This window comes from Penicillium cataractarum (genome assembly GCF_028827025.1).
Source record: "Penicillium cataractarum strain IBT 29864 chromosome Unknown utg000002l, whole genome shotgun sequence".
NCBI lineage: Eukaryota > Fungi > Ascomycota > Eurotiomycetes > Eurotiales > Aspergillaceae > Penicillium > Penicillium cataractarum.
Window position 1 is genome coordinate 2,090,623 of NW_026622738.1, and position 26,383 is coordinate 2,117,005.

A 26,383-nucleotide genomic window follows, 5' to 3' on the forward strand; every position below is an offset into this window, starting at 1 on the left:
AATACCTCTAGCATTCTATACGACCACTATCTCATGAATAAAACATCAATTGACTTCTCTAATTCAACTATCGTACAAGGGCATCATCATCCACCACCTTAAAAAAACCCCACCAGACTCGTCCCATCCCGCAATGCATGCGACGGCTCAAAAAAAGCACGATACAAGCTCTCACCACCCCCCATGCGGACTCGCGACCTCAAGACACAAAAATCAAAGGAATCATCATAATGCAGCCCTCCCCCAGATGGACCAGAAGATGGAAACATATATACAAATGCCATGCCACGGTTAGCAGCATGGATGTAAACATCCCCCGACTGACGAAAATCAAGAAAGAAAACGAGAAAGAAAAACATGGAATAGAAAACGCGACAAGGAAAACTTGGCCATCGGAAAGATATTGCTTTCTTTCAGAATGGAAACCCATTGATCAAAAGACATCGTTGCTGGTGTATACGAGCAGGAAAAACAAAACATGATGGGTGCAAAATGCACGACAAAGTGGACGCGAAAGGGGAATCAGATCTGAAAATTGGAAGCCCGGCTCTAGTTGGAGGATGAAGATTTGCGGCCAGGAACGAGAATCTCTACCAAGCCGTCGTCTTCACCGTCACTGCTATCGTCTTGGTCATCGTCAAAGTGGGAACTCACAGCCCGCGGCCGGCGGAAACCGCCGTACCGCGTCTGGCCGGGGAGGTTGGAGTAGCCCAAAGATTCGTTGATGATGGCTTCATCTTCGTCGTCCGAGTCAACCATTCCGCTGGCACTGGGTCCAACCATCTCACCCATCTCGTCATCGTCATCTTCCTCGACTTCGAGAGGGACACGAACGCGTCGTCGCAACCCTTCTGCGCGGCTATCACCTTCCTCGTCGGAGGAGTTGGTGGATAGCGAGTCAGGTGGACTGAATCCAGACTCGGGGAACGTGGAGGAGAACGTCTGATCCGCATTGGACGCGAAATCGGTATTGGGGAACGCCGAGTTGCCACCTTCGGCATCATCGTCAATTCCTGCAATGATAAAGGGGTTGGAGGACCACTCCCGACCTTCTTCCTCTACATTTCCTTCCTCTCCGCCATCTGCGTTCTCCGCTGCTTGCTGTTTCTGGGCCGCAAGCCGTGCTGCCAGCTGACGCCGAGCCCTGGAGGGGCCCATACTCAACGGGGCAGGGGGTGGAGGCAGAATGGGAATGGGCTGGCTGGTAGAATTTTCAGAGACCTGCAGAGATATAAGTCAGCAAATAATACACATTTAGAATGGATAGTGTAAGGCAATGAATGGACTATGACAGGCGTTCCATGGACGAGAGCCAACTCGACACACAGGCCAGCTGTGCATTATACAGTTTGTAATCAGGGGAACAGAAGGGAAGGGAAGCTCCGTCCGAATGGGCAATTAAAGCCCAGAGTGGATATTGCCTCTAGGACATTTCACATCGACCACAGGATAATGCAAATCATGGACGAAGAAGAGAAGAGTGGAGTAGGGAAGGGACGGAGAAAGAGTCATCTCTGGTAGCAAGTTCGAGTGCAAAACCAACCATTGCAGGATTGCACAACCTTTGTTCCCCTGATCAAATCTCTCACCACCCTTCCCAATCCAGCCTCTTCCCCCCGATGTGTACATAGTGATGAAATAGGCGGCGGGAAAATAGAAGTCTCACGAATGGAACAGACGATCATGCATCGTGCCTCGAAAGGTTGGTACCCACATTCTCGGAATCGCCATGATCGGCACCGACAACATCTCGGTCTTCTTGGTCTTCCATCTCTTCATCCTCGTCATCACTCGAGCTGGCAAAACCACTCAAAAGCGAGGTGCCGCCGCCGCCATAGGCTCCACCAGAAACGCTACCCTGGTTAATTTCAAAGCCCTGGAAAGTTGAGCCACCAATTCCGCCGTTCAACCCGGCATCGGCCAAGGCAGATGAGTTGTTGCTGAATCCTTGGCTGGATGTGGACGTGTTCATTGTGGCTTGACGAGGGTTGACAGCCATATCAGGCCGAACACCACCCAGGATGGCGTTGTCACGTTCCCGGGTTTCGGAAAGAGTCTGCTCGACGTAGTCAATCCAATCCGGGTTCAGGACGGACTCCATGACAGATCGTGAGAGCAGCTCTGGCGGGTGACGCTCGCTGAACTTGACGACCTCCTCGGCGACCAGGGTCAGGTGGCCCATGTAGCCAAGACGGATCTGCTTGGTGCGCTGGACCTCGTCACTACGTTTTTGGCCCTCCACAATGGCGTTCGTGATTTGGCCAGTCTCGAACACATTGATGGCCAAAGCTCGGTTGTATCCACGTTCCATAGGGCCGTTGAAGACCTGCTGGATCACGTCATATACAACATTGTGAAGGAAGTTGTTCCACGGGAACCGGAAGAAGAATCCCTAAAGATAAGATGTTAGAAAAAATACTACTCGGAGTAGCGAAATATTGGCTACACGTACCAGTATGGTTGGCACCACTTGGTTCTCGACAAACATAATCTTCAAGTAATCTCCAACCACGGGACGGCCATCCGTGTCGTACTGAATGTACTGCTCAGCAGGATCCTCGGCTCCGCCATCATTGGCGGGCTGAGTTTCTTGTGTCTGTTGGGTTGGCTCAGCAGCTCCCTCTGCTTGAGCAGTAGGTTCCGACTGCAATTCCTTCGCCGCAAACAATGGAGGGGGTACATCTTCAGGCTGAGCAGTAACAGGCGCATCCTCCTTCTCGTTCTCCGTAGATGCCGGCTGCTCCTGCAAGGATTGAGTTCCAAGATCCATCTCACCAACTTGGTCGGTCAGACCGGTCGTTGGGGTCTTTGGCGATGAGGGTGTGTCTGCCTCTGTCTTTGGCGTTTCCACAGAGGGCTCGGCGTTTGACTCGGATGGCTGTTGCGACTCTGGTTGCGGGATGGGTTCCTTCTCTTCGCCCTTCTCACCGACCAGAACGCCAGAGGCACCAACATCCTCGAAGCCCTCATCCTCAACAACACGAGCCTTGAGAGCCTCGGGCGACCCAGTGTCCATGACCGAGCCATTGGTGAAATCAGCAGTGGTATCATTGTAATCCATGCCTGACTGCTCATCCCGCTGCGGGTTAAACACGCCCTCGCGGATCAACCTATCGCGCTCCTCATTGCGATGCCGGACATAATCCTCACTGCCAGGCTCGTTCAAAAGGCCCATGTTACTGCAGTGCAGCAACTCTGCCATCAGCTCACATGTCTTGAAACGATCAAAGCCAAGCGGCTCGATACTAGCGCCCCACGCGGAGTTCAAGCGACCACGGTCAACAGACTTGAGTGAAACGCCGTCGTGTACAGCATGCTTGGAGCTTTGTATGAGGGTCATGAAATCGGGGATATGCTGCGCAAAGAGGCGAAGGAGGTGTCCGAGATAAATTGGATCGTAAGGCGTCGGTATGGAATCCGGGCCACCCATCTGCTCTGGATCATAATCGGAGTTATTCTTGCGAATGACTTCGATGACGATGCCCACACCCACGGTCAATGGGTTGCCACCTTTCAGCATTGCAGTGATAAGTTGCTGCACGCGCTCGGGCGAGACGAGTTGGCGGGTCAGGGCTGTTGGGACCAATGCAGGACTGGTCATTGGGGGTTGCGTTTGCGGAGATGGTAATGATCGCCTTCAAGAAATCACCCGCTGATGTTTGCACGGATCCCGGGTGCTCTGGAGACAGGAATGAAAGGAGACTCGGGATCAAGTCCTGCGACTGCAACCAGTCCACCGTTCCTTGGCCGCCTTCGGCCTTTTCTAAGCTGATAATCTTCAACAGAAGATCCATAACCATGGGATTATCAACGTGTTGCAGCAGTGCCGCCACGATTCCATCTAGCGACTTGAGGAATTCCAGCATCTCCTCCGTCTTTTTATCAAGTAGGGTCTCGTTCACCTTGGTGAAATAGCTAGCCTGCAGGGAGTCCAATGGAGCAGGCCTTCGGAGGAAGCCCCAAAAGTCGCGCAGGTAAGCGGGGTTGGCCATCATGGACTCCAGGATAGACCAGGTCTCCGAGGAGAGGATTTCGCAGGCCACGTAGGCATGCTTCAGACGAGCCTTCTCGACCTTGTCCAAATCTTCCGGGTCTAGGACATCCTTGAGAGGGTCAGACTCCTTCTCGGCCTTTTCTTCCTTATTCTCAGTATCGGTCTGGTCTGTCGGTTCAGTCGTGGCGCCTTCAGCCGGAGAGGCATTCTTTTCGTGGGATTCGTCGTCATCATTTTCTTCGTCGTCATTCACCAAGCTAGGTGCAGTGACATAGTCCATAAGCCGTTTCAAGACATGATCCTCGCGCAGATATTCTATGAGTTTTGTATTATGCTGTTTCAGTTCCTGAATGATTTCCGGCTCATCCAGTAGGTCCTCGAGGGTGACTTCAGGTTTGTCAAGAAGGGTATCGATGGTGGAGATACTTGCATATCCCCCAAAGCGCCAGAACATGATGGAGTATATAGCCGGAAAGCACGATTCATGGGATAGCTCGTTTCGTCGGTCTCCGAGGTATCGTAACGGGGCGATCTATGGTACACGAGGAAAAGAGGGTGTCGTGGTTGGGGGGTTGAGAAACGGAGGGAGGGGGGGGATCCCGCCAGCAAGGCGATTACAGTGTGTCCACACACAAGAGGTGGTCGCGGAAAGGTCCAGTGGGGTCGGAAGGAGGAATCTCGATCGTCGCACTCCCGGGGAGAAGATCGGAGTAGGATCGCAATATGGACCGAAGCGAGCCCGGCGCTGTTCAGTTGGGAGGTCAGCGATCACGGGCGGACTGGTTGCATCAACCACGGAGCTGATGATGTGTGCAGGCGGCAGGCGGCTCGACCTTTTGCACGGGGATTGGGCCCCACGAGACGAGGCCTGAGGGAATGGGCAACAGGATCAGGTGAGGGGAATAGCGGATATCCAGGCTGGCTTGATCGCCACGTACCTTCAAGAATCAGAGAGTGACGAGGAGGAAGAGGTCAGGATATCGGACCTCCCGTGGGTGGATTGGAGTTGGTGGAAGGAGAAGAAACGGGAGTGAGCCAAAATGCGGGCGGGAATGCAGGACTTCAACGCCAGTCCATCAAGGAGAGCACGATGGAGTCAAGAGATACGATGGGAGGAACAAGAGAAATATGAAGGTGATTGATTATTATTCCCGGTCGGAGTATTGAAGAAGAGTCGGGGATCACACAGTCCGGGGTGTAATCATCAGGACTCGGTTCCCGACTTGGTTGCCCTACTTGGCTCTCTTGACTAGTGATGTCTCTTTCTACCCAAAAGGCCGCAAGGCGGGGATCACACTCCCGACCAACTACGATAAGCAACGCTATAGATAGAGTCACTCCTCACGAATTTCCTTTCTTCTTTTTCTCACATGGTTCGGTTTTGTGGGACTAGTCCCGTCTCTTCAGTCTATACATGAATTACTATCTGCTATAGGAAAAGGCGTTTGTCTCCTCTGCCGCGTCGGAGGAGTGGAATCCTGCGACCAGCATTCATTATACTGGACCACCCAAAAAGATCTAGTGGTTTTCAATGAGGCCAAAGAAGGTCTTAAAGCCACCGAGATTGCCAATAGATCTGGCTAGGTGGTTTTCATAGCCTGAAGTGCAAGATCTTGTTTCAGCATCCGGTCACCTGGATCGGGCTCGATGGGCGAGAACTACCCCGTACTTCATGCACTCCATATAGTACCTCACTGAGGCTATGCTGACTGCATCGTGTATGCAGAGTCCCCAAGACATCCACTATCCAATAATCCAGACGCCCGTAAATCAGCTGACGACGTCGGATGGTCCTAGCAGACTAGTTGTGATATAGTCGTTAGGAGTATACATCCAGCATGTATATATCACTGTAACTGAGACACTATTTATGTGGAATCTTGAACTCAAGAAGCCCCGATAAACATATAGACAAAGGACTGCAATATTACCGAATAATGACGAAGAGATCTACTTGGAATAAAAGTGTAAAGGTCATAGCTGGGGTAATTGAAAATGATCGTGTCATTATTCATCTCGAGTGTATGCCTCATTTCCTCAGGCCACTAAATTCCGCACTCCCTTAGATCACGTGGCTGTATATGCCCGCGGTTGCTTCCTCAGGCCCCAAGGCCCCACTGACGTCGGGCCTCCGCATTATCATCACATTATCGGTGCCTGCCCACCGAGTGCATGGGGTCTTCTGTTCGGACAACTACAACACTTTAGCTGCCGTGCGCCATCGGGGCAGCTCTATAGCCACACTTGTCAAAGACCCTGGTCACTTTGACCACCTGCTAGGCAGCAGAACGGGGTTCTCCCTCCCTGATAACCCTTTCCCTCCGCTGTTGCCCCTCCCTGGGCCGACAAACAACCACCATGAATCGCCTTTTCGGCACCAAGAGTGCGGCTCCCAAGCCCACTCTCGACGGTGCAATCGCCAAGGTACATATTCCCATTCCACCTAGGATGATCTCCAAATTCTCTCCTCAGAGATCTTACCAGCTAACCACCCTCCGCCCAGGTCGACGACCGCATCTCCAGCATCGACGTCAAACTAACCGCCCTCAACTCCGAACTCTCCACCTACCAAGCCAAACTCTCCAAAATGCGCGACGGCCCCGGCAAAAACGCCCTCCGCCAAAAGGCGCTCAAAGTCCTCCAACGCCGCAAACAATACGAAGCCCAGCGCGATCAACTCTCCCAGCAATCCTGGAACATGGAACAAGCCGGCATGATGCAAGATAATCTCAAGAACGTGATGACAACCGTCGACGCAATGAAGACCACAACCAAGGAACTGAAGAAGCAGTACGGCAAGGTCGATATCGATAAGATTGAGCAGATGCAGGATGAAATGGCCGATTTGATGGAGGTCGGGAATGAGATCCAGGAGAGTATCTCGCGGGCATATGATTTGCCGGAGGAGGTGGATGAGGCGGATCTTGATGCGGAGCTGGAGGCTTTGGGGGAGGAGTCGTTGTTTGAGTCGGAGATGGGGGCGGATGCGATGCCGAGTTTCTTGCAGGATGAGGTTGCGCCGCCGCAGTTTATTGATGAGCCGCCTGAGCAGGCGAAGGTTAAGGAGGCTGCTGGTGGAATTGGCTAATATGCCCTTGCGAAGGTCCTTATTAAGGGGACTAGGAGTTTTTTTTTTTTCGTTTGCCGGAGTTGTGCCACCTATTTTCATTTGTTCAGGTTTTATACGAGGCCTTCTGTCTCGGTGAAGACGAGATTTGGAGGTTCTCATTTCATGCATTAAGAAATATCATATGCAGCGCTAAGTCTATTGACTATCTATATGGACATGAAATGTAGAATACGCTATGCGATAGTGGAGGGGAGTTCGAGAATCGAAATCCCCTCATGCAGTCGTGCTTTGAATAGGAAGCTGAAGAGGAATAGCCAGATCGCAATTCTCAGCTTACGCCTTGCCCATACCCACCAATACTAGCAAGGCCACATTCATCACGGCAATGAGAAGCCACACGAGTATGGCTACCAGAGAGGTAAACCAGTGGTTGCGCATGGACACTTGGTCGACCTGGACATCGCCTTCACCTTCGCCATCGGCTGTCTGCTCAGTCGAGACGGTCATGTATTTACTAAAACATGTGAACCAGATGAGCGGGGCAGAGACGAAAGGCAGGATAACGCTGAGGCAGACCTGGCTAGCTGTCAGGGTCTTGTCAAGACCTTCTTTGCCGACAGCTGCCGCGATGATGATACTGGGAATAATGCTGATGCATCGAGTGATGAGTCTTCGCAGCCAAGGCTGAATGCTCCAGTTCAGCATGCCTTCACTGACCATCTGGCCGGCCATGGTACAGACAATGCCGGCCGAAATACCGGAAAGAAGGAGAGCCAAAGCAAAAATTAACCCGGCAGCTGGCGAGACGGACGAGGAAAGAAGGTCGTGGATGCCGAAAAGGTCGGCACTACTTCCGCCGGCAACATCGTAGAGAGACGCGCCCGCGACGATGAGAATCGCACTGTTGACGAACAATGCAAAAGTGAACAGGGACAGTGCCAGTTCGATGATGGAGTATTTCATGCAACCGCGAATGGCGTGGAGGGTAGGTCGGTACTCTACCTGGCCGCCATTGCTTCCCAGAGGCACAGTAGACTCGACGTATCCCGCAGTAACATCAAAGTCTTTTAGTCGAGCTTGCACCACCCCACTACCTAGGAAGAGGGAGTGAGGCATGACTGTAGCACCCAGAATACCGCAACTTTGGTAGAGACTAGCAAAATAATTAGCGTAATTCTAGTGTCGATCCCTCCGAGGCTCGTATCGAAATGATATCACTCACCCTTCGGATTGCACAATAGCAGAAGATGGGAGGTAACCTCTGAAGACTTCTCCCACCGATTGGTCCTTGATGAGGGATAGCTGAATGCAAAAGCAAATCACCACGCCAAGGACCAAAGCCATCACGAAGAACTCAAAAAGGCGCAGGCCCAGCATCGAGCCATTCGGCCGCCAGAACAGCAACAGGAAGAAGACATCCACTAGAGTGATCGCACATCCTGCGACGAGAGGAATGTGAAGAAGCAAGTTCAGCGCAATCGCAGAACCAACCACCTCTGCAATATCGGTGGCAATGATCGCCCCCTCGGCCATAATGTACAGTATAATGACCAGCCATCGGGGGAGATGCTCGCGACAATTCTCCGCCAAATTGAGGCCCGTCACCGAACCCAGCTTGATGCACAGAGATTGTAGAAGGACCGCAAAGAGGTTGGACAAGAGAACGATAAACAGTAGAGCAAATTTAAACTGTGCGCCGGCGCCGACATCCGTGGCATAGTTTCCCGGATCGATATAGGCGACCGCAATGAGGAACCCAGGGCCGATGAAGCGGCCGAATTTGACCAAACTGCGCACACAATGCTGCGTAGAGGCAGAGAATGAAAAGTTAGAGAAAGGACGGCGAGGTGAACCGCAGGTCCTCGAAGGTGATTCACACCTCGAGGCCGCTACGGTCACTTCGCCGCCCGGTCTCTTCTCTATTGCTGGGTCCGGGTTTTCCAAACTCTGCGGTCGCGGATCGATCGCCATGGTATCGTCGCCGGCGGCGCCCCCCGTCCCTGCGGCATGCTTGCGATGGACTCGCGCGTTTGCAAGGCCGTTGAAGTCGTTGCGGGTCGTAGTATCTGGGCTAAAGGGAGGTGGGTTCTGATTCCAGCCGGGGTTGTCGAGGGTATCGTCGGTCCGCGAGGGGCAGTTCATGGTGGTGGTGGTGGCGGCGGTGATGCGACACTCGTGTTTGCCTGTCTGGGTCGCTGGGAAGGAGGGTATGATGCAGGTTTTAATACGGTCCTTGCAGCGTCGGGTGCGAAATCGCCGATCGAAAGTATCGAGACGACAATGAGAGCCGAGTACCCTGTGGGGAGAGTCCGGGTCTGCCCGACTTTCGTGATGGTTACAGGCGGCGAACGCCTAGAGCCAATAACTCTATGACGGGCGGGTCTGATAATTGTCTGTAATTGTTGAATGCACCCACCAGTACGTAAGGGAAATCTGTCAAGGGCTAGGGTCGCCCTTGTATGATCTCAGTTTGTTGATTTGAAGGTGCGCTGCAGGCTGGAGTACAGTAGATTGAAATGATCGCCCGCCTTATCAAGGAGGGGCGTCGCAAACGGCAGTCGGTGGATCGCGGGACAGTTCCACCAGACCCGGAATATTATTGTTGTCGGCATGGGGAAGCGGTTTTGAGGGGGCCATATCGAGATATTTCAGTCCGACGAGAGTGGCACGGAAGGTTTGGGCAAGAGGAGGTGCAGTTTGTCTCTGCCAGGTGTGCAGTGCAGGAAAGAAGAGGTGAGGCAGTGGTCCCCCGCATACACGAGTCTTGGAAACAGGCCCTTCCCGGTATCGGGACACTGCGAGTTTGTTCAGTATAGTGGTAGAACAGGACATGAGATTCTCTGGTGCATAATCAAGTAAAATTAGTACAATGGCCTAGGCCTAGACATTTTCGAATCTAGTTGATGTCATGCTATCAGTAATAATAGATTATCTTGTGTTTATCATGACGTGTAGATCAAGATAGAGAGAGTTGTATACTTCAGGCAACGGCTGAGCAAATTTATTTTATTAGTGGGATAGTTAATGTGTCTTGGAGCATCTTTTCTTTTTTACCATCTTTACAATGGTTAAACTATTGCAGAAGAGGGAACCTCTCCTTGGTTGCAATGGCAATCGCGGTTAAAGTATATATACTCAACCAGGCTGGGGTAGACAAACAATGTAGAATCTTTACCCCACCATAACAAACCGTTAGTAGAGTAAGGGTAACCCCCCAAAGGAATGAGTTTATGCATAACCCCCCAAAAAGAAAGAAAGACCCCAAACATGCAAGATGTCATCAAACTAAGCAGAAGAAAGAGGTAGTCTCTATAAACCAACCCTCGTCATTGAGTCCACGTTCACCGCCAGCTCCGCCGGCTCCGCTGCGTTGCCCCTCGCAACCTTCTCACCCGCACGTTGTTTACTCTCCTCCGCTGAATCCAGCCAACCCCAAATGATCCCAAGAGATCGCCCCTCAACGCTAGCTGTTGTCCCGGTCGTCAAAGTGGAGTCTTGATCCTCGAAGGTTGCCGTTGGCAGCAAGTCGCTTCTTCTCATATTATCCCCCCCCCGTTGCCCGGCTTTCTTGTTCTCCAAGATTCTCTTCACCTTCTGATCTCGCATTGCATTTGTTTCTGGCTTCGATTCTTGCTTAATTTGATTTGATTTACCCCCTTTTACTTTTCTTCTGTTTCAAGGAGCCATTGCTGGCTTGCTGGCGATTGCTTTCGTTTTTTGTTTCTTGCCGCGTTTGTTTGCATTCAACGAATCCCGTAAGTACGACCCTGCTCCTACCCGCACCCTGGGAAGCCGGACACTTTGTTAACGGGCTCGCAGTTGCTGGCCAAAGAGGATAAGCAATGGCTCCCAATACTGCCGGTCCGCAGATCTTTGACGACGCCCACCGCGCCCCCGGCAGATCCTCTGTCTTCCGAGCCATCATGTCGAAGCCGCATAAGCGAAACCAGTCTGCGGACGATGCCATGCCTCCGCAGTTCAAAAACAACAAGCCAACGGGCACCGTTCCTTTCCCATGGGCAGACAAACCTGCTCCGGAACCCGGCCATCTTCCCTTGGGAGAGATCGTTCCGAATCGCGATGCTCGCGACAGCTATGTGCCCGCAGCGAAGCCAGGGAATAAAGAGAATAAAGCGCCTTTGCATAAGAAGACGAAGAGCGCAGTATCTCTGAAATCCCTTCGAAGTTACATGGAACGAAAGGACACCAAGCTGGAAGAACCCCAAATCGACGATGCCGACGAGTTGAAGCCCAAGAAGACCAAGTCAACCAACAGTTTGTCGGCTATCCTGAAGCGATCTCAGCGTGGACGCAAAGCCGATGGAGCGAAGCAGACCCGCGATAAAGAGAACCGGAGCCCCGTTGATCTCGTCGACAACATGCCATCCCCCGTTTGGCCCCAAGAAGGCTCTATCTACCAAGCTCCTAGCGGTCGGTCGCGACAGAACTCAACCGCGGATAGACGTCGAAGCGTCGCAGAGGAAGTGTCTCTGTACACGCCAAAGGCATATAGCCCAGCCCAGCAACGAAATTTTTGCGACTATCAGCAGCCGTCTCTGACCAGACAGGGAGAGGTAAAGCCTCGTCCCAAGTCGGACTGCCTTGCTGGCAACAGAAAGATGAAGGACATTCTGGGCCTGCAGCGTGCACCGTCCGGAGGCAGTAATGCCAGCGACCCGGTGGATAGTGCATCATCCAAGGGGCAGGGTCTTGATAGAGCGAGGAAGATGTCCGTTCCGGAATCACCTGTCCCTCCGCCAAAGGACCAGCGGAACGGGAAGAGACTTTCCCGTGTGCAGGCCGCGATCTCGGTGTTCAACACAAAGGAACGAGATGCTGATGTCCAGAAGCACTTGAGTTCCAAGGACCTTGAAAGTGAATTTGAGAAGCTTCTGGTTAGTCTGTCAGAGCACTACTCTATGATGAGTCTCACTAACACGATGGCAGGATGCCCGAAACATTCCTCACAACATGCGGGACAAGATGCGCTCTCTTGATACCAACATCAAGGCCGACTTCATCCAGAAGGACCGCACCGAGATGGCCACACCCGTCAGCTCTGGTACCTCTGACAGTCGGCGTGGTCGTGGTAAGGACTCGAAGGATTCTCAGGATCGTAAGGGCTCGCGCTCGCGCTCCAGGAGCCGTGGTTTCACATTTGGCCGGGGATCTTCATCCCCCGGCAAAAAAGCCCGACCAGAGAGTGGGAATTTCCATCGCCCCAGGTCTGTGGATCTGTCCCAGCCAGTAGGCGTCTATACAACTCTGAGTGCTGCGGGTTCTACCGCATCGCTTTCTGAAGCGGCAGCCGTAGACACCGCAGCCGATCCATCTGACTTCGTGCACTATCTGAGAGAGATCCAAAAGCCGGAGATGGTTGAGGTAGGCAAATTGCACAAGCTGCGACTTCTTCTGCGGAATGAGACAGTCAGCTGGGTAAACGGGTTCATTTCCGAGGGGGGATGGATGAGATTGTCCAACTCATCTACCGTATTATGAAGATGGAGTGGCGGTATGTTGAACCATGTTGACTTTTTTTCAGAAATATTCGCTAACTTATCTCAGGGAGGACCACGAGGATACTCTTCTTCACGAGGCCTTGCTATGCTTGAAGGCTCTTTGCACTACATCCATCGCATTGGCGCATCTCACTAGCATTGAAGGTGAACTCTTTCCAGCTTTGCTGAAGATGTTATTCGGCGAGGAAAAGAAGGGCCCGAGCGAGTTCACAACTCGGGGCATCATCATCAACCTCTTGTTTACCCAGCTCTCTGCGACTTACCCCAATGAGTCGCAGTCTAAGCGCGCTGAGCGGATTCTGTCGTATCTCCGAGATCCGTCTCCGGAGGACGAGAGTCAGCCTGTCTCGTTCATTGCCAATATTTACCAATCACGACCGTATCGAGTATGGTGCAAGGAGGTTACCAATGTGACCAAGGAAGTCTTCTGGATCTTCCTCCACCACCTCAATGTGATCCCGCTCCCCAAAACAGACCCTCAGTCGGACGATCCGTTCACGGACAAACGCCCGGTTGATACTCGCTCCTACTGTGAGCGAAACTTCCCTCCACCTCGCCCTCCGGTCCCTGCTGCCCCTTATGTTGGTGGCGTCGAGTGGGATGCAACCAACTACCTTGCCTCGCATTTGGATCTTCTGAATGGTCTGCTTGCCTCCTTGCCCACAGCGGATGAGCGTAACAAGCTTCGGTCTGAGCTGCGGGCCTCCGGCTTTGAAAAGGTCATGGGTGGCAGTCTACGTACCTGCAAGGAGAAATTCTACTCCGCAGTTCACGAATGTCTTCGCACCTGGGTTGCTGCTGCGGTTGAGGATGGCTGGCCCTATCTGATGGTGCGCGAAGGACCACCTCGTGGGGAGCCAGGCTCACCTACCAAGTCCCCCAAGAAGGCTGCGCCCGGTAGTCCCAAGAAGGGTCTACTGGACGACAAGCCACCTCAGCTCAACCTAGCCCTGGATTTCTCAGACAGTCGCGTGTCTACTCCTCTGGGCCCAACAACCCCATCCAGCGATATGCCTCGCTGGCTTTAATCGTTAAGCATTGGATACAACATCCGCTTGACAACTTTTTCTTCTTTTCTTGTCTTTTTTCTTACAAATTTCCTACCCTCCCACTCTGATTTTACGTTTCATGACTCGGCGTTTAACGGTTCATACTTTTTGCAGGGGTCGCACCAGCATGCTAAGGGAGCATGTTGGGTTTGTCGCTTACCTTTGTGGAAGCTTCCCCCACTCTACTTTGGTTTTTTGAACTTCCAAGGCGTTGGCATTTCTGGAGTCGTTGGGAGTTACATATTTTCGATGTCCAGCGAATTTCCTGGCGAACATGGTGTGATGAAGTCAAGCTATTGTGCAGGCGGCGGGAAGAGGATGGCATGGACAGATAAATATTGGATGGATGTATAGATGCATCCTTCCTTCTGTTCATGCCCCCCTCTTCGCGGATTAGAGACGCCTGCCGTTTCGACTACATTTGCTCATGACAAATGACACATGACAGATATGAGAATTGAATGAATTTTCACTTATGATTTGAGATTTTTATGCGAGTAGCTTGTAGGAGTAGAAATTGGCTGGCATAGGAGAAAGATGTACGAATGAGATGTGTCATTGTAACGAGTATTTATGCTAAATGAGTATTGTACAGTCCCGCAGGATCTACCATATACAGCGGATATCACATAGTCTTCTCGAGAGGACTACTTTTGAGCTCCACTCCCACCGTTCTCGTCTGCCCTCTTCACCGGACCAGGAGGCGGGGGGCTGGAGAATACAGCCTTGACACCAGAGAAGACGCTGTCTCGGATCTGTAATAAACTGATTAGTCCCCCACACACCAATACACTCGCAAAAAGAGAAAATAACTGACCCCATCAAATGGCGTATCCTTGGTATCCCAATTCATGAAAAGAACCGCATAGATCACGACAACTAGAAAAAAAAAACCACGTATCAGTATCCACACCACTCTACCAATCCGATTCAATCCGATCTTATAAAAGAATCACTCACATCCAATAATCACCCACTGCGCCAGCGTAACAGTCTTAATAAACTTGGGCCGGGCATATTTCAACGCCGCGCGCCGCCGGTACTTTCGCTCCAGTCGGAACTGGTGCTTGGGTGAGAGCTTGGACATATCCGGTGGCCATTGGCGCTTCGGCTTGTAGGGGCTGTAGTATTCGTCATTGGGGTTTTGGTAGGACTCGGGTTTGTCGGAGGAGAGGCGGAAGGGCGAGGAGGATTTGAGGGCGGTGGATGTGAAGGGGCGGGTGGTGCGGAGGGGGAGTTGGGTGGTGTTCTAGATTGAGTATGTTAGAGATTGAATGATTGAGGTGTTATGGGGGGGTTGGAGATCTTGGTCGTACGGTGATGCGCCATGGTTGTTTGGCGATTTGGGTGCGGGTTGTGGTTGAGACTGGGCAAACGAGGCGCGCCGTGGAGGCGGCTGTGAATAATTGTCGGATCATGTGTATTGTGGTGTAGAGTCTCTTTGCTGTGGGAGATATGGGCTGTTGAGGTATAGTTGCGAGGTTACTTGCGGTCGAGTCGAGGGTGGATGGTCAGGTCAAGCTGGCGCGGTCGAGAAATTATTTGATCTGCCAGTCTCCGCATCTGCTCCGCATTGACATGCACATCCACTGGCTCATCCACAATCTTCTTCCTCCAAATCTATTGCTCTTTGTCGAATATTCGAATCATTTTAATTTTTACACTGCCAACATAATCCTCAAACTGCCTATCATAGGCGAGAATCGCGTTGGGAACTCTACTTATGGTCCTTTTAACTGGCTGTGAGATTGACTCATCGATCAACTAGCGCGATACCTTTTCGGGGGCCAGACCGTCTTTATAAAGCCAGCACCGCCCACCGCGAGGTTTGACCGGGCAGCTTTGTCTTCTCTCAAGCGTCTCAGATCCTCCTCTGATGACCATGTCTCTGCCAAGCCTTCCCCCGGAATTACTGCAAATGATAGCAAGCTATATTACAGACAACCGGGAGGGCAGACTGCAACCGGCCCAAACACTGAAAAGTATCTATGCACTGTCTCGCACTTGTCGCGCAATCCACTGTCAACTATGTTGGAACGTATATCGATACGATGCTGATAGAGGGCATAGCTTCGCGCTTGTCTGGGCTACCGTGACGAACAACCCTCAGACGGTGAGGTTATCTCTGGCTGGCGGTGGCAATACTCGAGCCACAAATCAACACGGCCAGTCTCCGCTATGGTTAGCAGCCCGCCGAGGACATCTGGAGATTTTGGAGATACTGCTGGACCACGGTGCTGATATCGAGATCAGGAATCCGGTAGGCATGACTCCTCTTATGATCGCAGCCCGAGAGGGACAATGCGAAGTTGTGAAGGTATTACTTGCTCGCGGGGCAAACCACGCAGCCCAGACCCGAGACCACTCTACAGCTCTCCTTTGGGCACTACGGGCTGGCATGGTAGATGCTGTGAAGATGCTCATCGCACATGGAGCCCAGTTTCCAGAGCCCAAAACCACCCCCTGGCGACAATGGGCTTTGGCTGCATACCGTGCCGGTCCTGATAGGTGGGACGATATCCCCGAGATTCAAACACTGATGGAATCAAGCTACGATGGAAATCAAAACAGGCTTCTGTCAAAGAAACCCCTTCTGAATGCTTTGCGGTACCAATTCCTCGCAATGTCCACCTTTTTCCTTGACCAGTGCATCACCCCGATTGGCGATCTTGGATCATTCTTTGGTTTCTGTCCATCCAATGAAGCCGTGTACGGCGAACCCAGACAGGGAACCGAGCGGATGTTCTGGAAACGCGAAAAGGCATGGGAGCAATGGCATTACTTTGGACGCCCAAATCAGAATCCGATGTGGTGGGCTGTGTATCATGGCGAAGAGGAAATCGTGGAGAAGATGTTGAAACGCGGCGCAGAGACTACTTCTATTACCCACTGGCCCAAACAGAAAGCGCCGAGGAATTTGATCTCACTTGCTCTAGTCCGACGATACTACGGGATTGCCGAGCTGCTGCTGGACTATGGGGCTGATCCGAACTACGAATTCTGGGATTGCTACCTGCTCACCAGAGTGCTCCGAATTGGAAATGAACGGTTGGTGATGAAGGTTTTGTTGCGCTTGAAGAGTCTTGGTGCCCTGAACTTTACTAACAATGGAAACCTGCTCGCCATAGCGATTGGAAAACAAAACGCAATGTTGGTCAAAATGCTAATTGAATTTGGCATAGATCCGAATGCGGAGATTTTCTATCATAGAGGTACGGAAAGTGGCCGCGGGTTTAAAAAGCCATTATCTTTGGCTATTGAAATTGGGCATCCGGACGTGGTGGACACGTTGGTTGAGTATGGGGCTGTATAAACGTGTTTTCAGAAGGTAAATCTACCTCAGTCGAATATTGAACTGACATGGCATGGATGAATTTGAACAACCGTTACCAAGGTACGTTAAACCCCAAGCGAGTATGATCTTGTAGACCTCCTTTTATCGAGGCACTTTAGAACTTGCAGTAGAGAATCGCTGTTGGTGTAGATACTTGGTCAGCTTAAAAAGTCACAACCGCATGCTTCCAAAGTCCTCCTTTCCTCCACATGCCCACCGAGACGAATGTTATGCCAGCGTGATGATCCCAATCTCAAGATCTGGGAGCTTAGAGAGACCAGCCTCGAGGCAGGTCTTCACGGGAATATGATACCGGCACTTACGTGTCTAGCTGGCCACATGTTAGATATTCAAACTCGGAAAAGATGTTCCCCTTCCATGAATCGAACCCCCAACCTTGAGGTTCCCTATATACCTCCCCAAAATGCTCCATCGCCATCTCGCGATGCCGAAGGACATACTTTCGAGGCTCCGCCGGCACCATACCCAGTAAACAGTTACCCTCCACACCACTAAAATACCTTAAAAATATCTTATTTAAGATTTAAAATAGGAGATATAGGAGAGTAATATATACTTATAAATTTTTATAAGAAAAAAAAATAAAAGAAGAAATTGGCGAGCGAGGGGGGATTAGCTCGCTCGCCGACTCTCCCCCTTAGGGTGTGCCCGGTCATCCGTGGAGTTGTGCTCGACATCGGATACCAGTCAACCATATTTCCCCTCAATTTTCCTTCACAGGGGCACACCCTTGGCCAACCAGGTGGCGACCAACCTGGCTGACCAACTAGGCCATATGAGGGGGGAGATTACCTGGAAGAACTTGAAGTTAATGATAACCCTCAAGACGGCTGGTTTTGAAGGCTCAACCACTGACTGGTTTTAATATACAGATTTCTGTATAAACTGCAATTAGACGATCACGATCTACATTTCTTGTTAGTAAGCACATAAAGTTATACCAGCCAAAATATTATTGTGTTGCATGTGATAACTGAGACATAATCCATCGGTAGAGCTTTAAGGTGGTACTGTAGTCTGGACCAAGTTAGCCAACCTGAGGGGGTCCCCACAATAATCAGGGGGCCCCGAGGATAGATGGCATGGGGGTCGGAGGTATAGAATAATCACATTCAAGACTCGATCCTGCACTACGGAAGCCGAGACAATCCCAGTATCCGATCGGCGGAGAGAGCACGAGCATGACGTGAGGTCATCATCAGACGCCTCTCGGTCTTCAGGTCTGCAGTTTTCACATGTTCACATGCTGCTCCAGTAACTGCCCCGGAGATCCCGTGACTGGGGGATGTCCACGGATTAACAATGATGCGGGGACCTCGGCACTTTTGTTGCGACGCCAGCAACGGGCGTAGCTGCGAACAAGGGAAATACCACCGGATCCACGGACGTGATTTATAAGAAAGACCTCGCCCGTAATCGTGCGAAGTTTTTCTCATCCTTGTGTTGCTTTTTTTTCTTCCTTCCCCATACTACCCCCAGACTTCATCCCACATTGACGTCATGTCTTCAGGTGAGCATCTTAGGTCTCCATTGTCAGCATTGCGGGAATCAGCACATGCAACGTGCTATCGACGATTTTCACAAAAAGAACCCGTTCAACTAACTGTCATTCTTTAGCCCAGCAGCGTCTTTCTCAAGTTTCCTCCCACTTTGGCTCTGGCAGCCAGAAGGGAGCCGCCGCCCTCACCCAGAAGAACCCCGATGATATCGTCGTGACCTGTGCCCTGCGCACTGCCCTGACCAAGGGTGGCAAGGGTGGTTTCAAGGATACTGCTGCTGCTGATCTCCTGACTGGTGTCTTCAAGGCTGTCATCCAGAAGAGCGGTATCGACCCCAAGTACGTCGAGGATGTTGCCGTCGGCTCCGTCCTGCCTCCCGGTGGTGGTGCTACCGAGTTCCGTGCTGCTGCCCTCGTTGCTGGCTTCCCCGAGACCACCGCCGTCAAGGCCCTGAACCGTCAGTGCTCTTCCGGTCTCCAGGCCGTCGTCGACGTTGCCAACGCCATCAAGTCCGGCATGATCGAGGTCGGTATCGGTGCTGGTGTTGAGAGTATGACCTCCCAGTACGGGTAAGTACCAATCGTGAACCTACAACCACTATCTCAAGCATGGTTACTAAATTCTGATTCCATATAGTCCCGGCGCCGTCACCGAGTTCTCCGAGCTCCTCGAGAACCACCCCGAGTCCGCCAACTGCAAGGTCCCCATGGGTGTTCTGTCCGAGAACATGGCCAAGGACCGTGGTATCTCTCGTGCCTCCCAGGATGCCTTCGCTGCTTCCTCCTACCAGAAGGCCGTCAAGGCCCAGAAGGCTGGTCTCTTCAACGAGGAGATTGCTCCCCTCGAGGTCAAGTGGACCGACCCCAAGACTGGTGAGGAGAAGACCATCACCGTCAAGGCTGATGACGGTATCCGCGAGGGCATGACCGCCGAGTCCCTCGGCAAGATCCGCCCGGCCTTTGCCAAGGACGGCTCCATCCACGCTGGTAACGCCTCCCAGATCTCCGACGGTGCTGCCGCCGTTCTGCTCATGAAGCGCTCCACTGCCGAGCGTCTGGGCCAGAAGATCATCGGCAAGTACGTCACCGCCAGCATTGTCGGTGTCAAGCCCCTTCTCATGGGTATCGGTCCCTGGGCCGCCATCCCCGTTGCTCTCGAGAAGGCCGGCATCAACAAGGATGAGGTCGACATCTTCGAGATCAACGAGGCCTTTGCCTCCCAGTGCGTGTGGTGCGTCAACGAGCTTGGCCTGCCCGCTGAGAAGATCAACCCCAAGGGTGGTGCTATCGCCTTCGGTCACCCCCTCGGCTGCACTGGCGCTCGCCAGGTTAGCACCCTGCTGACTGAGCTCAAGCGTACCGACAAGAAGATCGGTGTTACCAGCATGTGCGTTGGTACCGGTATGGGTATGGCTGCCGTCTGGGTTGCCGAGTAAACTGGTCTTATCTTCTTCCATTGTACATTGCACAGCGCCTTTTTCTTTCTTTATATTTTGGGTTGGGTTACTTCTATATCCACGGATTTTGGTGTATTGACCACCTATGAGGATACCACGAGAGATTGATCATTTTTTCATGTATATTTTCCAGGATTTTGAGGTGAAAAATTGCTCCACAAATAAGAGGTAGATTCTTTTCTTCTACAAACTTATCCAAAGTCCATAGATACTTTGTACCTTAAGCCCGGAATGTCTTGAAAGCTTCCGCGACGGTCATCCCCTGTGCGACTGCTTCCTTGGCTTGATCATCCATACTAATCAGCTTGGGCATCAGCTCCATGACGGGCTCGAGCAAGTCGCGCGGAATAGCAACTACACCCTCCATAGGATCACAAAAGATAATATCACCAGGAGAAACAGTCACCCCTTCAATCGTAATAGGGACATCCCGCACAACAGCCTTCGCCTCAGCACCCGTCCCAACCGTCGACGTCCCGCGAGCCCAAATCTATATCCCAAATTTTAGCCTTCACTCTTTCTCTCCAAGTACTATATCCCACCAAAAGAAAAGAGTAACATGGTAACATACCGGAAGTTTCGTCTCAATCAACTCCCTCAAATCCCTAACCCTCCCATTCACAACCGTCGCCCGAATCCCAAGCACCTTCATCCTCGTCGCCATAATCCCACCCGTCACAGCACAATACTGATCCCTAGGTTGATCGATGACCACAATCGACCCGACATTCGACGGGTCCGCCGCGGCAAAGTCGCCCACAAAGTCCACCCAGTGCTTTCCCGGCGGGAATCCGTGTTTCTCGGGATTTTCGACGGCGATTGCGGGTGGGTTGTCTTTTTTGGAGAGGAATTTGAAGGTTGTTGCTGGGGCGGCGATTCTTTGGGTTTGCTCGTTTCTGCCGATTATCGGCGAGAAGGGGGCTATGAAGGATTTGTGAGTTGGGGGTTGGGCTTTTTGGAGGGGCTTCGTGGAGAGGATTGTTCATAGAATTGGGGAGCCTCTTGTCTGGGCGATAGATAGATCCGTGAACTTACTGAGATCTGCTAGGAAGCCAGCGCGTGCGGTGCCACCTTCGGGGACTCTTTGGAGTTTGAGGAGGGCATCTGATATCTAGATTGTGGAAGAATGTTAGGCCTGTTAGGATAATAGCAGGCGTGGTCTTATATCACAATAGAGTCCTAAGATCACTGTGTATAAGGAATCAATACTTACATCGCAAGCTGTATAGTTGTTCGCCAATGTCTCTAGCTGTTCCTTGAGGGAAGCCATTGCGGGGTGCGGGGTGGTATGGAGAGGTGTATAACAACTTCTTTGGGTTAAGGTACCGAGTATAATAAGTCAATAAAAAGGTAGCAAGAAGGATAGAGAAAGAGTGTGTAGTTGTCAACTTGGAAAGATAACCATTGAAACGTTGAATTTCCTCTAGCACATGCCCGCTTGTCCGGGTCTCGGAAAACGACGCCATCGGCCCACCCGAGGATAGCCAGACTCGTCTCCCGAGATGGAGGGGATAAGGAATCTTTCGGAACGTACACGTTTGCACCTTGATATGTCAACAGAACGTGTCTTTGACCTGGTATGAGGGCATCTAGGGATTTTTCCATGGCTAATCGTCTACCATGCTAACAATATCTGCATGTGCCATATTCAACAGACCTAGACATCTCAAATTCCCCCAGACAGCAGCACATGAGTCAGAAAATACAAACGGGTTTCTAGTCAAAAGATGAAAGATTGATATTTGTTGAAATCCTCTAGCGTTATTGAACAGGTTCATGTCTCACCGGTACCATTCCATTCGTCTCATCACGAAACCACAGCATCAAAGCCATCTGGCTAATACTATCACCATCCCAGCCCTCATCCACGAGACCCATCAACCCGGGATCCGTCTTAAATTGCAAAACCTCAAACCTGGAATGACGTAGCTGATGCAGCAGCCATCGATTCACAAACGTAAACTTGTTCAAGGGCACAGGACGTCCCTCTTCAAAGAACGGCGACCGGTCCTCGAACTCGGTCAGTCGCAATGGATCTCGTGGTGGTTGGTTGTCTGGAGACTGGGGTTGAAAGTCTGCTATAACTTGATCCCATTGTTCATCGAGCACAACTGCTTCGGGATGATTCTCGTGTTCGGGGTGCGCTATTAGTCGGCGGATTGCAAAGTGTATCCCGGCTTGGGTTTTCGCCTTTGCGTCTTCGTAGTTTGCAAGGAAGGAGAGTGCTCCCTGATCAAGGGAGATGCCGATGCGCTCGCGAAGATGTGCTTGGTTTAATATATTCATATATTCCGATTCTAGATCTCGGAGCTGTTCGCGGAGAAGGTGAATCTCCCCAACTAGGGTGAGGTATTCTGCAGCCTTGGATGAAAGCTGGTTGGGATCGGCGTCGGCATCGGTGGAAGAAGAGTCTGAAGAGAGGTTCGAGTCTAAATCAACAACTTGATTCTGATCTTTTCTTGATGTAGCTTGTTTACGCAGAATCTTGTTTAGTTTTGTCATGCGCTTGTCTAGGACATTCTCTTCTTTATCAAGCTCATCTTCGATCCTGTGGTAGTCATTTTCGAGAATACGGTAAAGTTCCGTGGCGGCTTTTAGGTCGTCGATGGCTTTGTTTATTGTTGAAGCTTGCTGGTGGATAGCCTCTGGAGATAGCCAACTCAGTTTCTCGCGTAGTACGAGTCGGAGGTAATCCTCCTCCTCCCGTTTGCGCCGTAGCGCACGGCGAAGGTCTCGGACCCGCAAGCGTTTGGTACGGACTTGTTGCTGCAAGAGATGAATTTCTTCGAAGATTTTTTCAAGTCGAGTGATGCTGTTGCCTGCATTTACAGGCGCATGATCAAAAGTTTGAGAATGCGGCGATAATGGTGGAGAGTGATCTCCTTGTCGCACGGTATTCGATGTCTTGGGCTCATCTCCTGCTTCTCCGCTGGCACCAGCATCTTCTAACCCATGAGCCGCATCAAGAGGGACCGTGGGTATCGTGGTAGGTGGCGAAGCTCCTGGATAACGCGGATACGGCGGCTGCAGTGTGCCCGAGGAAGGGGAGCTCGGGGCCTGTTCATCGTTGATCCATAGCGAGTCCCATTGGATGAGCGACCTCTCCTCAGATAAAAGATTGCTGGGTGTATAGCCTTCACTCCTGGTATCCGACCAAATTGCTCCCTTCAAAGAAGCCTGTACATGAATGGTAGGGATGAGTATTCACAGTTACTCATATTATCGTACGATCGATCAGTGCCTACCGGCGATACACGAGCCCCCCGAGTTCCTGGCCAAGATGTCATGATTTGATATTTTCGGAAAGGTTCGATCACATATCTTTGAGCTTAAATATCGAGCTCTGTACTAACTCCAACAGCAGAGGAGCGGAGATGTTGATCAACCTGGCGAGGGGGCTGGGGGGTTCGAGTAGAAAGAAGGGGGGAAGTCGCAGGGTGACGATATGCTCTTTTCTTTTGTTCTGCTTTTGTCTCGTGACTTGATTTGGATAAGTCAATAGTTTTCTATTTCTCAAGAGACTTTAGAGGGTGGGACGAGAGACTCATACCTGTCCGACAGCATTTAGCGGGGGCGTTTCAGACTTCAGCCACATCACCGTTGCAGCGCCTGAATGAGGGGCCCAATCCCTTAGGATTCTTACGCTCGATACCCTGTCTATTCCTTGTCAACTTCGGAGCCTTTGGCGCGTGATCTTCCGTCTTTCCCGATATTTGCTAGGCATCACTGCGACTATAACTGTGCCAAGTCACTTTATCTCCAACAGCTACTGGTATCTTTACTTCCTGATTTTCAGTGCTATACAGTGCTAATGCAGTTGGTTTCATGACTCGGCGTCTATAAACGTAGTCTGACGGCTTGTGATACGTGCTATACATACATACTTGCCCTGGTTCTACATTCTTCTCCACAGTAATACCATGAATATTTGGAACGCCGGAGATACCATCAACTAGGGGCGGTCCGAACCGTAAGGACAACAAATCATGGAATGAATTTCAATACGATCGAATACATCTGCACCCATTTCAAATCCAAATCCTTCCTGCCCAACTGTGCTTGATCTTTGGTGCCAGCTGTCATGTTGTCATGTAATAGCGGCAATCGTGGCGCAAATAGGGCATCGCATAGCTACAAGAGTAATGGACTTACTGTTTCGTCCTACAGACAGCCTCATCGGTACATACGTTAGTTAGCTGCGAGGGTTATGTGGCTAGCTAGATGTATGTCAAGCAGCCTTGGAAATTCTGACAAGGCATGAACAGGCCCCGAGGTTAGCGACTTTTTCTGTGTATCGAGTGTTGGTGTTTGCAAATCTCAAAGAACGGTGAGCTTCAATAGCGTTTTCGATAATGTTTGACTAATTGTTCCTTGTGTTTTACGGCGGTAGAGCCCGGCTTCTAGGCCTGCATTTCTTCAACCCGGGTTCAAGATCGTAGGAATCATCCGATATTATTGGCTCTCGGAGCCGATTACGCAGCCAATCTGGAAAGAATCGAAGGCGAGTATCAAGCGGACATTATTTACTTATTAGACAAGTATCCAATTTGGGTCTGCCCTCAAATTTGAGTTAGTGATCGGGTATAGTCAAAGTGATGCGTCCACAACATGGATTCTGTCGCATGAGCGAGGCTGAAGATCACCGCATATTGTGGCCTGAATATGAGGGCATCCAACTCCCCGCTGATCTGACTGTTTGTTGTGGCTGAGTCGTGGCTTAGTGAAGACAGTGTTGGTTCTTTTAATTTGCATTGGAGGAAAGAAAAAAAAATCAAAGCTGAACATCTCTCGGGAGACAAAAAAGCTGATTCTTATACAAATCGTGGAGGTCATTCTAGATGCCATTCACCCCTGCGGCTTCCCTCCGTCGAATATGCTCAAAGAAGCCTGTGATAACCCGGACGTCTTGTTTGGACTTTCTGAAACAGCACTCGTGTCCTTGATCTACAGGGAATTTCCCGACGAGATTGACCGACTCCGGCGGGCTTACTCCATTCGCGACCCTCAAGGAACCCCTCTTGGCAGCCCGTCACCTTCACGCATCCTTTACCAAGAAGACTACGATGAAGTCAATCGCACACTTGTAGGGTTCCTTTCCTTGCGTTGGATACATAATGGAGAATACGAAGTATTTGTTGGGTCTCAGTCCCCAGAGCTTCAGTTAACCAGAGAATCATTTGACTGGATTCGGGATTACTACAACCAAACCATCACCGATGCAAGAACGCTTTACGCTTTAATCACCTCCATCATTATCAACGATCTAGGAAAAGACCCCGAGCTGGCCCTAGATCACCAGAAATCAACCGGAGAAGATATCTCCGACCTCAACCACGATCATATTCTCCTCAAAGCCTGCGATTCCGGCCTAGTCCCGTCACTAGACCGACATTCTGCCCAGGAAAAAGATGATTTACTCCTAGGAATTGAGATTGGAGCATTCTTCAACTTTGGACAGCTGGGTCAGGCGGAGAATGCGCCAGCAGCTTTGACGAGCTTACTTCGGATGGAAGGACGGCAACGCAGCTTTAAGCTTCGCTTCATGGAGCAGCTGCTCGATATTGCAGGTGCCGCAGGCCATATGGACTGGACTTGCGCGAAGAAATTGAACCAGCCTATCTTTGAGTCGTATCGAAATGTCTTCAATGCCTGTTATAGTGTGATCGATGGCACGTTGGATGCCCGCCAAGGATATGATTATGTCCTCATCCAACGCGCAGAATACATCCATACCCAAGGCTTTCGATTGTTGAGAGTGGAAGATGATCGATATGAACGAGCCTTGATGAGGCTATTATGCATGGGCAACGTGACAACAAAAGAAAGCGCTGAAATGTATGAGTCTGCGTTGAGCTCTCTGCAGCCAGCTACCAAGGATGCCCTCGTGTATGCTTTGAATGTGGACGGCTCAGTGGATGAGCCCGCAATTCAGCCGACATATACCCCTGCCTTACTCAGTATGATCAAGAAACCAACAGAATTAGTTGCAGTGCTCGACTACCTCGCTCGGGTCATGAGTGTCAATGCTCGGGTAGATTCTTCGGCTGTTATTGTGGAGCGGAGCGTGCTTGGGATTCTTAAGCGACATATTGAGAGTGATGAGTTCCACGAGAATCCCTCGATTCTGGAAGAAGTTGATGTGCCAGACGATGTAGTTGCGCTCACTGTGCAATGAGTAAAGGATGTATGGCAGAACCAGGTCTACTCATAGAAGCCATCTCGAATTATATTAGATATTGTTGGTGATATGCCGCTAAAAAAACCCAGGAATATTCTAGAATGGCTTCTCTAAGCACTTCATTATAACGCACTATAACTGATGGCACCAAACATTGAACATAGAGTACATTCGGGAGGTAGAGGTTTTGAAGATAGCAAAAGCAGGCCTGATTCAACAAAGTCCAGTCATCCATTCAAACCAATCAAACCAACATGATGAGC

The 26,383-nt window shown here is 51.0% G+C and overlaps 10 protein-coding genes across 10 annotated transcripts; 5 read left to right on the forward strand and 5 right to left on the reverse strand.

The window, feature by feature from the left end:
• Window positions 1-549: 549 nt before the first annotated feature.
• On the reverse strand, window positions 550-4,448 carry N7496_002827 (SAPS family protein; the record flags this gene model as incomplete). Its single annotated transcript, XM_056695758.1, has 4 exons — window positions 550-1,221; window positions 1,715-2,392; window positions 2,453-3,510; window positions 3,584-4,448. The coding sequence occupies 4 exons, from the start codon at window positions 4,446-4,448 to the stop codon at window positions 550-552; spliced, it is 3,273 nt and encodes a 1,090-aa protein (XP_056557970.1).
• Window positions 4,449-6,352: 1,904 nt separating this feature from the next.
• On the forward strand, window positions 6,353-7,082 carry N7496_002828 (putative SNF7 family protein (Cta1); the record flags this gene model as incomplete). Its single annotated transcript, XM_056695759.1, has 2 exons — window positions 6,353-6,418; window positions 6,498-7,082. The coding sequence occupies 2 exons, from the start codon at window positions 6,353-6,355 to the stop codon at window positions 7,080-7,082; spliced, it is 651 nt and encodes a 216-aa protein (XP_056557971.1).
• A 315-nt stretch (window positions 7,083-7,397) lies between these two features.
• N7496_002829 (NRAMP family metal ion transporter) lies at window positions 7,398-9,206 on the reverse strand (the record flags this gene model as incomplete). The annotated part of the gene is made up of 2 exons (XM_056695760.1): window positions 7,398-8,217; window positions 8,287-9,206. 2 exons carry the CDS (start codon window positions 9,204-9,206, stop codon window positions 7,398-7,400), a joined length of 1,740 nt encoding a protein of 579 aa, XP_056557972.1.
• A 1,700-nt stretch (window positions 9,207-10,906) lies between these two features.
• On the forward strand, window positions 10,907-13,611 carry N7496_002830 (uncharacterized protein; the record flags this gene model as incomplete). The annotated part of the gene is made up of 4 exons (XM_056695761.1): window positions 10,907-11,959; window positions 12,012-12,446; window positions 12,497-12,576; window positions 12,630-13,611. The coding sequence occupies 4 exons, from the start codon at window positions 10,907-10,909 to the stop codon at window positions 13,609-13,611; spliced, it is 2,550 nt and encodes an 849-aa protein (XP_056557973.1).
• A 668-nt stretch (window positions 13,612-14,279) lies between these two features.
• On the reverse strand, window positions 14,280-15,050 carry N7496_002831 (uncharacterized protein; the record flags this gene model as incomplete). The annotated part of the gene is made up of 4 exons (XM_056695762.1): window positions 14,280-14,387; window positions 14,450-14,511; window positions 14,593-14,881; window positions 14,949-15,050. 4 exons carry the CDS (start codon window positions 15,048-15,050, stop codon window positions 14,280-14,282), a joined length of 561 nt encoding a protein of 186 aa, XP_056557974.1.
• Window positions 15,051-15,550: 500 nt separating this feature from the next.
• Window positions 15,551-16,945, forward strand: N7496_002832 (ankyrin repeat domain-containing protein; the record flags this gene model as incomplete). Its single annotated transcript, XM_056695763.1, has 1 exon — window positions 15,551-16,945. The coding sequence occupies one exon, from the start codon at window positions 15,551-15,553 to the stop codon at window positions 16,943-16,945; it is 1,395 nt and encodes a 464-aa protein (XP_056557975.1).
• A 1,542-nt stretch (window positions 16,946-18,487) lies between these two features.
• On the forward strand, window positions 18,488-19,921 carry N7496_002833 (3-ketoacyl-coA thiolase peroxisomal A precursor; the record flags this gene model as incomplete). The annotated part of the gene is made up of 3 exons (XM_056695764.1): window positions 18,488-18,497; window positions 18,605-19,055; window positions 19,123-19,921. 3 exons carry the CDS (start codon window positions 18,488-18,490, stop codon window positions 19,919-19,921), a joined length of 1,260 nt encoding a protein of 419 aa, XP_056557976.1.
• A 241-nt stretch (window positions 19,922-20,162) lies between these two features.
• On the reverse strand, window positions 20,163-21,212 carry N7496_002834 (RraA family protein; the record flags this gene model as incomplete). Its single annotated transcript, XM_056695765.1, has 4 exons — window positions 20,163-20,432; window positions 20,514-20,863; window positions 20,978-21,053; window positions 21,156-21,212. 4 exons carry the CDS (start codon window positions 21,210-21,212, stop codon window positions 20,163-20,165), a joined length of 753 nt encoding a protein of 250 aa, XP_056557977.1.
• A 491-nt stretch (window positions 21,213-21,703) lies between these two features.
• N7496_002835 (uncharacterized protein) lies at window positions 21,704-23,229 on the reverse strand (the record flags this gene model as incomplete). The annotated part of the gene is made up of 2 exons (XM_056695766.1): window positions 21,704-23,119; window positions 23,188-23,229. The coding sequence occupies 2 exons, from the start codon at window positions 23,227-23,229 to the stop codon at window positions 21,704-21,706; spliced, it is 1,458 nt and encodes a 485-aa protein (XP_056557978.1).
• Window positions 23,230-24,815: 1,586 nt separating this feature from the next.
• N7496_002836 (uncharacterized protein) lies at window positions 24,816-26,117 on the forward strand (the record flags this gene model as incomplete). The annotated part of the gene is made up of 1 exon (XM_056695767.1): window positions 24,816-26,117. The coding sequence occupies one exon, from the start codon at window positions 24,816-24,818 to the stop codon at window positions 26,115-26,117; it is 1,302 nt and encodes a 433-aa protein (XP_056557979.1).
• Between the last annotated feature and the right edge of the window lie 266 nt (window positions 26,118-26,383).